The following is a 12,932-nucleotide window of genomic DNA, read 5'->3' on the forward strand; positions in this document are numbered from 1 at the left end:
CTCACTGAATAAAAGGTGATATACACAATGAGATATGATGCACCCTAACAAGGACTGGGGAGATCACTAGATCTACACATGAAAGATTAAATGTAAAAAGCGCAGAAGCAGTTACAGTATCCTAGCTTCTGTGTAAGAAGGGGACAGAAATAGAACTTTATAGGCAGATTTTGATTTTATTAACAAAAATTTTAAAACACTGGAAAAATAAGCAACAATTAACAAATGTGGCTACCTATGAGGGAAGGAAAGGAAATGATCACCTAGAGGGAAAGGATGGATATGAAAACTCTCTGTATACAGTTACAGTGTGATTTTGGAATCATGTAGATGTTTTTCATTTTTCTAAAAATTAAAATTAGAAACGTAATCCCTAAAAACTGAAACAAATTAACCTATTTGTACATCAAGCTGTTGGCATAACCCACAGAGAAAAAAATTAATTTAAGTGACTTTGGAACACAGTATTTTGACTGTATGTCCTTACTAGAAATATGGCACAAGGATGAATAAAGAACTATAAAAATCATTTCAAATGCTATTCAGTAGTCTTACTGTCAGCATAATATTGGTGTTACAAAATTACTATAATATATAAGATTATTTCTTATAAATGTACACCAAGATGTTAAGATATATATTAATGATATATTATTATTAACATCTGTATCAGGACAAAGCAAATGTGTAATTAAGATACTCCTCTGCTAGGGACTAAAGTTTCCAGTGTCAGGGAAGAGATACAAGTTTAAAACCAAGGGGGAAAAAAAGAGAACAAGAAAAAACAGAACACCCAAATATACAATCCTCAATCTGAATCTGAAATGTCAATATGAACAGATGATCTTTTTCTTTTCAAAAATACATATTTCCTAATACCACCTACCAAAAAAGCCTAAAGGCAAAGATGGCCTGAGGGCAGTAAATACCTCAGCCCAGACTGTGGTCTCTAAATATCGTTCCCTACTAAAAAAGAACCAGGACTTCTTGGAGGAATGACTGATTCTCGGTCTGGGGTAGGAAATATGTAAGATATGCCTCATACATCTTACTTTGTCAAAAAGCAGGGAAGCTATCTAACAGGGTCATGGAAAAAGGACTCAAAAGCCAACATGAAGGGGCTTGTGCTGGTCAATATAAGCAAAATGAATAACTACCACTGACTAAAACCAATTGAATACATAAAGACCCATGAGTTCAAACAGATATTTAAAATGAGAAAGCCACGCTCTTGTACAGAAGTCCCTAACTCATGAATCAACACTGAAAGTAACTGGACACCAACTACTGATTCTGAAAAATAATTCAGCATTTATTCCTGCTCTAACTAGATTTCAAGTATTCAAACAGTCTCAGCTAATGAGAGAAAATTCTTCACAGAATTCCAGTTAAACAAATTCAGAAAAAAGACAGAATTAAAAACCACCACATTATAATCTCCAAACAAGTAACTGATCCTGAAATGATCATCAATGAATGAGAGGTTAACAGGAAACTTTACAATGTCACTACCTGACCTCACTGATCAACTTCAGCATTTATAAAGGCAGACCATAAAAAGACATCACGAGCCTATTGATGCTTTATAATATGAAGTACCCAGCACAAAGTTATGGAATATTCTTGCCAAAAATAGTTAAAAATGATTTTAATCAAGATTTCAGAATAAACTGAAGAACACTAAGAGGAAGGGAACAGACAAATCCCAAATGTAGGATATCCCATAGCAAGATACACTATGATTCTCAACAAGTCAACAGTGTACAGAGCGAAAATGTCGGAGAAGGTGAGAATACTCTAGACGAAGAGACTCAAGAGATATAAAATCAACTGTCATGTCATAAGGGAACCTTATCTGGAGTTACTACAAATACAACAAATGTAAAAAAAAAAAATTTTTTTTTAAGAGAGCAAATTTTAAATAACAGAACAGTAGATGATATTAAGGAATTGCTATTAATTTTATTAAAATGACGATGTAATTATCTAAGAAAATGTTCATATTTTTCATATTTTTTAGAGACGTATGTAAGATTGATATAACCTGATGTCTGGGATTTGCTTTAAAATACTGCAGTAGGAAAAGAATCCAAAATCATATTAACGAGAAAGGGGAAAAAAAAAACAAACCTGTGGTACAGTTGCACAGAGGAATATTACAATGCAATTAGCAACATACAATATTATATTATTACTATAATATAAAGTGAAAAACTGAAGTTTCAAAAAGTCACACGTAACACAATACACTGAAAAATAAATATTTAACACTATACACTCATAATAAAGTTTAAAACTAAAAAGAGAAATACGTAGTTTTTAGAAAATTATGTAAATCAACTCAATGAAGCAAGAGCAAGTGAATTATATATCACTTTGACCTCCAATATCAACAGTCTTGATTCTACTGTGTTTCCCTTATAAAAACAAAAGAAGATATTAGTGAACACAGGATTCAGAGTGACAACTACTTCAGATAGGGGAGAAGGAGGCAGGGGATGAACTTGGGGAGGTGATTAAAGATGCAGGTTAGTATCAAAGCAGGACTTAGCTTTTTGTCTGGGTGACAAGTTCCTAGGTGTTTAGTTTCATTATTAAGTAATTTAAAACCTGAATGAATAAATTAAGGGATACTATGCAATGACCAGTGATGAGTACTATTAACTAAGGACTGTGATTTACCTGACAATGTACACCTAGAATCAAAGAGGAAAATATTTTTTGAGCCAAAAAAAGAAAAACAAGGAGTTAAAAAAAAATGGGTGAAGCAAATAAGACAAATCTTGGTAATTCTTTTTTACATATTAGATATACAGTAATGTGGGTGTGGTCACTATACTATTCTCTTAACTTTTATGTATGTTTGAAAATGTCTCTAGTATAAAAAATTTTTATGAAGGATTTCAAAATGCCAAACTTAACATCTGACAGCTATAAACCAGTAATAAAATCAACTAACTCAGAAAAATCTGAACAAAATAAGTCTCTCACAAATAATATCAAATTCTTCTCTAACCATTCTTTTCACAGCTGTAAGATCTGTATTTGTGAAGTGTAGTAGTCCTAATGTATAATGGTCGGTCTAAATATCATCTTCTCAATATATATAATATACATAAATATATATATAAAGATAATATATAAAAAATAATATATGAAGATATCCCCTCATGACTTCAGAGTGCACTGTCCCACAGAATAAGAAAAATTCTAGACCGGCCCACCAAAACTTTTTTAGCATATAATATACTCCAAGTATGGTAAACTAAGAAAATTCTGGGATAGGAACTTAAAGAGATTCTGACTATACACATCTTAAAATACTTTAGAGAAAGTGTTTTCTGCTATTGGGGAGATAATGGTACTTCATACAAGAACGGGCAATCAATCCCTTACCAGGTATTCTCATCTAAAAAAGCCAATAAACCACTGAAAGCAAATCGAATTCAGATTGTATCCATTTAAAGGCAATAATAAACTAAAGACTGCCAGAAATTTATAAAACATAGCTTTTTTTGTTACTTCATCCAAAGTTAATCTGTCTTAAGTGGAAAACAGCGTTTCCTCCACTTCAGTTTAGAATACTGATTTTGGTTGTTGGTTTTTGCTTTTTTTCTAAAGTAGGCTCCACGCCCAGAGTGGAGCACAAGGCACAGCTCGAACTCATGAACTTGAGATCAAAACCTGAGCTGAGATCCAAAGTCAAATGCTTAACCTACAGAACCACCCAGACACCTTGGCTGTTGTTGTTGTTTTAAATAATTGTTCTAGGGGAGCCTGGCTGGCTCAGTCAGAAGACCATGTGACTCCTGTTCTTGCGGCCATGGGATTGAGCCCCACATTGGGTATAGAAATTACTATAAATAAATAAACAAACAAACAAAAAAGCTACCTTTAAATAACTGTTCTACAACTCTTCACTTCTTTACTTCATTTGGCTATAGATTAAGGAAATCTGAAGCAGTTGTTTCAAAATACCACCAAGAAGGTATCACCTACCAAGAGGTACATTTTAAAGTCCGAATTTCTAGCCATATGGCAAATATTATGGGTTTTGGCATTTACAATACTATTTTCATTAGCCATGACAAACACTGTCAATGAATCAATTATAGGGTAAGTTTTATGGTTATCCCTCAAACCAAAATTACATGTAGATCTTGATCTTCAACTTCTAAACAGTAACACCAAAACCTAAAAAACAAAATTCTAAGCAAAAAAACTACAAAGAAAAAAGTAATTTTTCTATCTGGTTAAAAGGGGAATTTTTTTAAAGGAAAAAATTGAGGTAAAATAGCTAATCAGAATGTATACAACTAGAAATTAAAACCAAACCTAAAAAAGGATAAGAAAGAAAAGATTATTTAACTGCAGAAGCTCAAAAGCTTACGGATCAACTCAGTGAGGCTAATATACTGGTTTAGCATCTACTACCAACAGCCTCCTATCAAATGAATTTCCCTTTTAAAAAAAAAAAGGTTTTATTCATTCATTTGAGAGAGTGCATGAGCACAAGCTGGAGGGGCAGAGGGAGAAAGAGGAGCAGGCTCCCCACAGAGCAGAGCGCCCAATGCAGTCCTTGATCCCAGCACCCCGGGATCACGTTCTGGGCTGAAGGCAGATGCTTAACTGACTGAGCCACCCAGGCACCCCCACCGAATTTCCCTTGTAGTAAAATTCAAAACTAAAGCAAAGTGCCTGGGGCACCTGGGTGACTCAGTGGGTTGAGCTGCTGCCTTCGGCTCAGGTCATGATCTCGGGGTTCCGGGATCGAGTCCCGCATCGGGCTCTCTGCTCAGTGGGGAGCCTGCTTCCTCCTCTCTCTCTCTCTGCCTGCTTGTGATCTCTCTCTGTCAAATAAATAAATAAAAATCTTTAAAGCAAAGTGCCTATCTTTCAAGATGTCATTATCCCCAAAAGTTAACAGTTTAAATCAGTATGTTCCTTTAGTTTAACTTTATAGCAGTTAGAGTTTCAGAATGTCCATGGAAACATTTTCAAAACAATTATATGGAAATGAAGCTAGTTTTATCTACTGCTGATATGTTCTTTAATCCCAGGCATTAAATCTGCAGGCATCAACTTAAAACAAATGCTGTCTGCATTGTCTGAATACAAACTCTTAAGAGTGGATTTGACTTTAAGATGCTACCAAGTCATGTATCCTTTTCTCCCTTTTAAATTTGAAACTCAACATTCTGGTACAAAAAGGTTCCAATCTAAAATCCAGGACAAAAGTGTAATTCTGAAACTAAGCCTCTTGTTAATTACAAAGAAGTAATACTAAAGAGCATACTTGCTACATGGGGATGTTTTTGGCAACATAACCATTTTCATGAACTGAAGTGAAATGTCTGGAACACAGAAGCAAGGAAAAAAATCTAATAGGTATGTTAAAAGATTAGTATTTTTAAGTGATGGCTACTAACCTTCCCCAAAATATGGCCCAACTTTTCAGTTTAATCAATCTTTGCCACATAAAAATCTTTCTGATCACGGATCATACCCAAAATGAAATCACATCTGCATGTTTTTTCTCATGTTCTCACTCCCACAGATTTTTTGACCATGAATTTATAATTTTTCCCAATTACATAATATCATTTATTGTATCACATAAAAATGACAGTGCTCTCTGATAAGACTTTATGTCAAAATATAGCTTGAAATAATATACATTTACTTCTTTTCTTCTGAAGATTTCTTTAAATTTTTAAACAATCTCTACACTGAACACAGGGCTTGAACCCACAACCCCAAGATCAAGAGAAACACTTTTCACTGGGCCAGCCAGGCTCCCCAATATAAATTTACTTCTGAAAAAATCTGAAAGTAGATGTATTTTTTTTTAAGATTTTATTTATTTGACAGAGTGCATGGGTGGGGGGAGGGGTAGAGAGAAGGTAAAGTTGATTCCCCACTGAGGAGGGAGCCAAACCAGGGGCTCGATCCCAGGACTCCAAGATCACAACCCGAGCTGAAGATAGACACTAAACCAACAAGCCACCCAGGTGCCCTGAAAGATGTATTTCTAAAAAGACTCTGGATATATTTCTAAAGAAATTCTAGGGTGACTCAGAATTCAGAATGGGTGACTCACCCATTCTGGGTGGCTCAGTCAGTAAAGCATCTACTTTCAGCTCAGGTCATGATCCCAGGGTCCTGGGATGGAATTAAAAGCAAGCTGTTGTAGCTTAGAAATTTTACTAAAGATAAAGGACATTTTATCTTTGAATCTCTAAACCACACCTAGGTGGTTCAGTCAGTTGAGTGTCCAACTCTTGATTTCCCCTCAGTTCACAATCTTAAGGTTGTGAGATGGAATCCTACGTCAGGCTCCACACTCAGCAGGGAGACTGCTTGAGATTCTATTCCTCTTCCTTTGCCCCTCCCCTCACTTGCACGTGTGTTCTCTCTCTAAAATCAATAAATAAATCTTACAAAAAAATAAAGATAAATGATATTTTGCAATAATAAAGTTAATTCAACAAGCAATATAAAGACTATGTGAACCTAATTAGACAGTCTCAAAGTATATAATGCAAAAACTGAAAAAAAAAAATTAAGAGAAAAAGGAAACTCTACAGTAAACTGAAGTAATTTTAAAGTATCTTACAGAAAAAGAAGAGAAAAAAAAAAATAGCAAGGATAGAGATTTGAACAACAGAATTCAAAACCTTGATCTGACTGCCCAATATCGTACCCAACAACTAAAAATACATATTGATAATTAAGACATTTATCAATATTAACCACATACTGAACCATAAAACCTCAACAATTACTTTGACTGCAGTAGGTTAAGCTAAAAATCAATAGCAAAAAAAAAAAAAGATAACCAGAATGGGTTAAAAAGAAAACTATCTCATAATCAGAAAACATTTTAAACTGAATGGCAAAGACAATATATCAGTTTGCAGGATGCAGCTATGGCAGTACATAAAGGGAAAATCATAGCCTTGATAGACTAGAAAAAATAAATAAAAACTAAAAATTATCAAAGCATCCATCTTAAGGAGGCAGAGGAGAAATAATATTGCATCTAAATGTAAGTATCAACTAGGATACTCTTTTGGAGGAGCTCTATTTTTTTTTTAATACAACCAAAACAATGATAAAAATTAAAAATTTTAGGGGCACCTGGGTGGCTCAGTCATTAAGTGTCTACCATTGGCTCAAGTCATGATCTCAGGGTCCTGGGATCGAGCCCCACATCGGGCTCTCTACTCAGCAAGAAGCCTGCTTCCCCCACTATCTCTGCCTACTTGTGATCTGTCTGTCAAGTAAATAAATAAAATCTTAAAAAAAAAAATTAGGGATGACTTGGTGGCTCAGTCGTTAAATGTCTGCCTTTGGCTCAGGTCATGATCCCAGGGTCCTGCGATCAAGTTCCACATCGGGCTCCTTGCTCAGCAGGGAGCCTGCTTTTTCCTCTGCCTGCTGTTCTCCCTGCTTGTGCCCGTTCTCTTGTTCCCTCTCTCTCTCTCTCTCTGACAAATAAATAAATAAATTAAAAAATCAATGTAAGGGGATGCCTGGGTGGCTCAGTGGGTTAAGGCCTCTGATCCCAGAGTTCTGGGATTGAGCCCCACGTCAGGCTCTCACTCAGTGGGGAGCCTGCTTCCTCCTCTCTCTCTGCCTGCTCTCTGCCTAATTGTGATCTCCCTCTGTAAAAGAAATAAATAAAATCTTAAAATAAAAAATCAATGTTAAGTACTTCTGCTTCCAGAAGGAGCAGAGGGACTGGAATTAACCCTCTGTCATGAAAACAATCACAAATGAAAAAGACACCACAAAAGAGAAAACAAAAGAACTGACAGGTAGTTTACAAAAAAAGGTAGCCGAATGGCCTGGGTATACATATATTTAACAAATATGTGCATATATACACAACATACACACACACACACACACGCTCAACATTCTTAGTCACAAGTTCAAACCAGATATCCCTATAATGCCATCAGAATGACTAAAATAAAGGAGAAAAAACCGAATGACACTAATGATACCAAGTGTTAGCAAGGATGCAGAGGAGCGAGCACTCTCACAGACCACTGATGAAGTGTGAACCTGTATAACCACTCTAGAAAGCTACCCATTTCTATTAAGATGAGCATGTACAACCTGAATGACCCGGGAAATTCACAGCTAAGACTTATACCTCCAGAAAGGCACATATAGGAGCATAAAAAACATGTAATTTAAAAGAATATTCACTGTAGCATTATTCACAATGGTCCCCAAATGGGAAACCATTCAAATGCCTATCAACACAGAAAATGAGTAATTATAATTAATTAGTAATTGGTCACTATATATGTCTGTAATAAAATATCATACTGCAATAAAACAGAATGTCCTACTATTGTAAGTAATATCTGGATGGCTCTCATATATTGTTGAGGTAAAAAAAAACTGGACATCAAAAAGTACATACTGTTTGATACCATTTATGATCTTTTTTAAAGGCAATCCTAACTGACTTGTAGAAGTCAAGACAGTAAATGCTTTTGTGGGGATGGGCATAGTGGTGGCTAGGGGGGACATGATGTGGTTATAGAGGTATGCTTTAGGAAACTGTTTACTTAACACCTACGTACTTTACCATGTTATATTTTAATGGAAAAGTTTACCAAAACACATTTTTCCATAAAAAACAACCTTCCAATCTGACAGTCTTCTATTGGTTAAGCCTGAGTCATTAAATCAGGCGTCTGAATACATTCTGGAGGTTTGGGAAAGAAAGCCGAGATGCTTTCTATCACAGTTATTGTTTCTCATCTAACCAGAATAAGCCCCCTCTCCAGTTCTTGTAATACCACATCTCATCTACTGCCCACAGAGAGTGGTCCAGGGATACCACAAAGCACCCAGCACACTGCCAGGCACCTGGCACTCAATAAATACTTGTTGAATAAATGAGTGCATGGAGAAAGAGACAGAAACAGAAGGAAGCAGAGAGTCTTCTATGTAACTACATTACAGTCTTCCATGAGGATCAGGACTCTACCATTAGGCCCATCTACTGCCCACTAGAAAGGAGAATCCTCAAGGGCCTTGACTTTGTCTGTTTTGGTCACTGATACATTCCCACTAGTGTTGTAAATTTTAAAGTGAGGGATTTACTAAAATGTCTGTCTACTTTAAATGTACCAAACTCCTCTTTAAAAACTGGTGTGGTGTGTTTAATGTATGTCTTTAAAAATGCTTTTCACATTGTTTTGGAAACAAGTATGAGACTACCAGGTTTTTAGGTTTAGTTTAATTTTCTAGTCTAGTCAAGGAGAGAGCTGTGATTTACCCAATGGTCAGGTTTTCAATTTATAGCCTCTTCAGCTCTCTGGCACTCTGATCCTGCTAATGAACCCAATCAACTCCAATTACAGCAACTGACAATTGCTATTTGCTCCCACTTCTTGTTCAGGATCTCATCTAAATCGATTTTTTGTGACCTACACGTGAAAAAACCAACTGAACGCAAAGTTTAAATACGAAGCTTAAATACTACTGCTGAACCTTAAATGTGTAATTCAACTCACCCACTTTGTTATTTTTTACTCACTAGGCCTTCTCCCTCTTTCAAAGCTTTGACTGTATACAGCAATAACAACAATATCCAGCATTCACTGAGCATTCAACACGTCAGGTACTACCCTAACTCTTGCAGATACAGTATTTCATCTGGCATCCCTTAAAAGTATACCAAGATAAGAGTTTCTCCCTTAAACCATTCTGGTAGCAAAAGAACAAATGTCTGAGAGATATTAATAAACTGGTAATAAATAATGTAAAAGCAAATGTCTGCTAAAGTCTGTGCACAGCTGTTATTCTACTGTGTTTGGTTTAAGAACCAAACAACTAACCAGTATATAACCTACTAGTAAGAATAAGGTTTACAATAACTATCAATCTAAAAGCATAAAGAATATTTTAATAAGTATTTACTAAGGATGTAATCATAATTCCAATAAAAATGAAATTCTCTTCACAATTTTGGGGGCCTAGTACTCTGCTTCCAAATTCTGTCTCATAAAGATATTAAGTCGTAATACTGTAATATTTTAATTGGACAGGACCTAGAGGTCTAACCACAGAATTATAGATCTCTGATTCTCCAGTCCATTCAATAAAGGACTTGTGCTGAAATCATCTCTGACAGGTCAGGTGGGTATTAACATTACTTATTCCTTCATGAAATGAAATTATCTCTGATAGGTATTTAACTAAATGAATTTAGTAAAAGGGAATTTATTACTTCTATTTTCTAAACAGCTCTAATTTAAAGTGGTTAATATTTACTCATAATATTCCTATTATTTCTACTTATTTGACTTAATATCCTACATCTCAAAGAGAAGTCTAATCCCCCAGCCAACTTCTCAGTGGACAATTACATTATTTTCAATCTAGCTTGCTCTTGATACCAAGTCTATTCTTTTCTAGGCTCAAAATTTTGTTTTATTTCACCAGCTAGCACAGTTTTCAGACTTTTCTTCATCTTAATCAACAATCTCTCATTAGGATAAAATATGGTGACCTTATTATTCTGATTCTTTTGGACCCTACACATACATCTCTGCATGTAATCTAATGTTACATTTGTTACTAATTTAATGTTACTGGTGTTTTCAGCAATAGTTCACTGTTTATAAGTACTCAGTTGAAAACAGTCACACAAGAACTGTTAATCATCAAAATCCTTCAAATTACAAAACAGGGACATTGAGGCCTTGCGAGATTAAATATGACATTAACTTAATGGCAGAAGCGGATCTAGAATCAAGCCTTCCAACTGTTAACTAATGCTGTCGTTCTTCCCAACACATCAGAATCCTACCCCCAAGAGCAATGACAGTACCACAAGTTGGAAAATACATGCTATTCTTACAATATATAGAAAAAAATCATTAAGGACTTCCAGCAAGGTATTAGCTATGATTCTTAATTTGTGGTGGGATTACCAGTGTTTATTTTGTTTTGCTCACCTAAATTTTCTAGTTTGCTTTTTAAAAAATACATATAGCTCTTATAATAAAAATTATTTTTCATTAAAAAAAGGTCTAAGGAAAGGCATAATGACATTCTTTGCGTGTGATATAACTTACTTCAAGTATAATTTTAATTTTAAAAAGCTTAAAATATGGACTATTGATTAACTTAACATTTTCAATGTCAAAATTTATCTTGCAAAAAATGTTTTGTGACAATGGTTTTCTATTATAACATTATGGTTGAAATGTTTAAAAAACTACACAAGCACATGCAAACATAAATTAATTTGTTAGTACATACAGAATTGGAATGGTCAAATCATTCAACACGGAGCCATTAGTATGTAAGTACTTAAAACCAAAATATCTGCCACTATGATCTGATGATAAAATATACAAATAAGTCTATTAGTCAAAACCAGCTAAATGAACTTAAAAAAGCATGAAGATTATGATGAGTTTCAAGCACTAACTGCAAGAACACGTGTCAAACTCCAAATGTTAGGTGACAATTTAGCAATCAGGGATGGCACTTAATGTAAGCAAGCAGCATGAATGAACACATACTTTAAAATTTCAGGTGACATTCAGCTTTTACTACAAAAGGGAACGATTCCCCCCATTACAGAGGCATTGATACACTGCCCTCTGTACCTGGCACATCCTGGGGGAGCTCAGATGCCACCTTCTTCTCTGCCATGTTGCTGCTATCATGGGTTTCTGAGAGACACCCCACGGGACTCCTCCCTTCAGAGGGACTAGTCTCTTCTGAAGAAGCATTTGTTGTGTTGTCGCCAAGATTTGCTGACACAGAGTTACCTTTATCCCCAACTTCTGTTGGCTCTACAGTAAAATGCACAACAAAACTTTAAAGATATCCTTTAAAATTGCTTTAGGACAAATGGCCACATTCAATCAACTACTAAAAATGAATGATCACCAAGAAAACGTGCTTTTATTTGATGGCCATTTTGAAGCAATTAGATTCTGGGATACTTCTGCAGTAAGTAATCCAAAGAGGATTTACGAATATTTAAAATATTAAGAATGCTTAATTAATATAAAAATGAACATATCACATACAAAAGTGCATATTCTGCTATAAAAATAGGGATTTTTCACCAACAAATCTCATAAGAAAATGGCACCTTATTAGGAAGTATAAACAGAGATATGTATTATAACCAATCCACCAATATGTAAAACTCATTACAATGATTATACATGTTACAAGGGGAAATGATATCCTACATTCTTTAGAAATAGAAATTTAAATAACTATTAGTAATAAAAAGAGATTCATTTTCATTTTGAAAGTAAAACTGAAGGTTTCATATATAACACTGATTAAATATCACTTTCTAGCCAAGTAATTTTTTTACCCTCAGATTTTCCTTGCTCAGGATCATCATCCGCTGTTTTGTCGTCACTGTCTTTTTCAAGGGACTGGTCTTCAAACTCCTCTCTACTTTTCTCAACATCTTTGGAGTTAGTATTCTCCGTCTCGTTCTTGTCCTTTTCTACTTCTTCTGGGCTTTTAACAATATCAATATCTCCTTTTTTGGCTCTTATGGATTCCAAAATTTCTTCTGTAATAAAAAACAAGAAGTTTTGCTTCCATATATACCAAATATAAAAGTACTACAGATGCCACTTAAGAGTTTGAATATGTTATTAAAATTAAACATGTTAAGACATTAGAACTATGAAATAAGGATAAAGATTACCAATACGATTTCAATGCTTATAGAACCCAACCAATTTGGTTATCTTCATTTCTACAAAATACATGGTAATTACAACTACTTTCTTTTTTCAAAAAAGAAAATCAGTCTAACCTTTGAAGTTGACATGATAGAGATTACTGTCATTTCTTCTACCGTATGAGGGAAACTGTAAGCTGCACAGACCCACAGTCTAGGCAGTGTGGTACAGTGG

The 12,932-nt window shown here is 34.8% G+C and overlaps 1 protein-coding gene across 14 annotated transcripts in view; it reads right to left on the reverse strand.

The window, feature by feature from the left end:
• BPTF (bromodomain PHD finger transcription factor) overlaps nt 1-12,932 on the reverse strand; it is a 160,194-nt gene that overhangs the window by 79,662 nt on the left and 67,600 nt on the right. For 11 of the 14 annotated variants that reach the window (XM_032321919.1, XM_032321922.1, XM_032321914.1 and 8 more), the window contains exons 4-5: nt 12,377-12,583; nt 11,649-11,837 (exon numbers count right to left, since the gene is read on the reverse strand). In XM_032321919.1, the coding sequence (XP_032177810.1) occupies nt 11,649-11,837; nt 12,377-12,583 (396 nt within the window). The remainder of the gene's footprint in view (nt 1-11,648; nt 11,838-12,376; nt 12,584-12,932) is intronic. The other 3 variants (XM_032321924.1, XM_032321921.1, XM_032321920.1) reach the window with 1 other exon arrangement.

This window comes from Mustela erminea, chromosome 18 (genome assembly GCF_009829155.1).
Source record: "Mustela erminea isolate mMusErm1 chromosome 18, mMusErm1.Pri, whole genome shotgun sequence".
Lineage (NCBI taxonomy): Eukaryota > Metazoa > Chordata > Mammalia > Carnivora > Mustelidae > Mustela > Mustela erminea.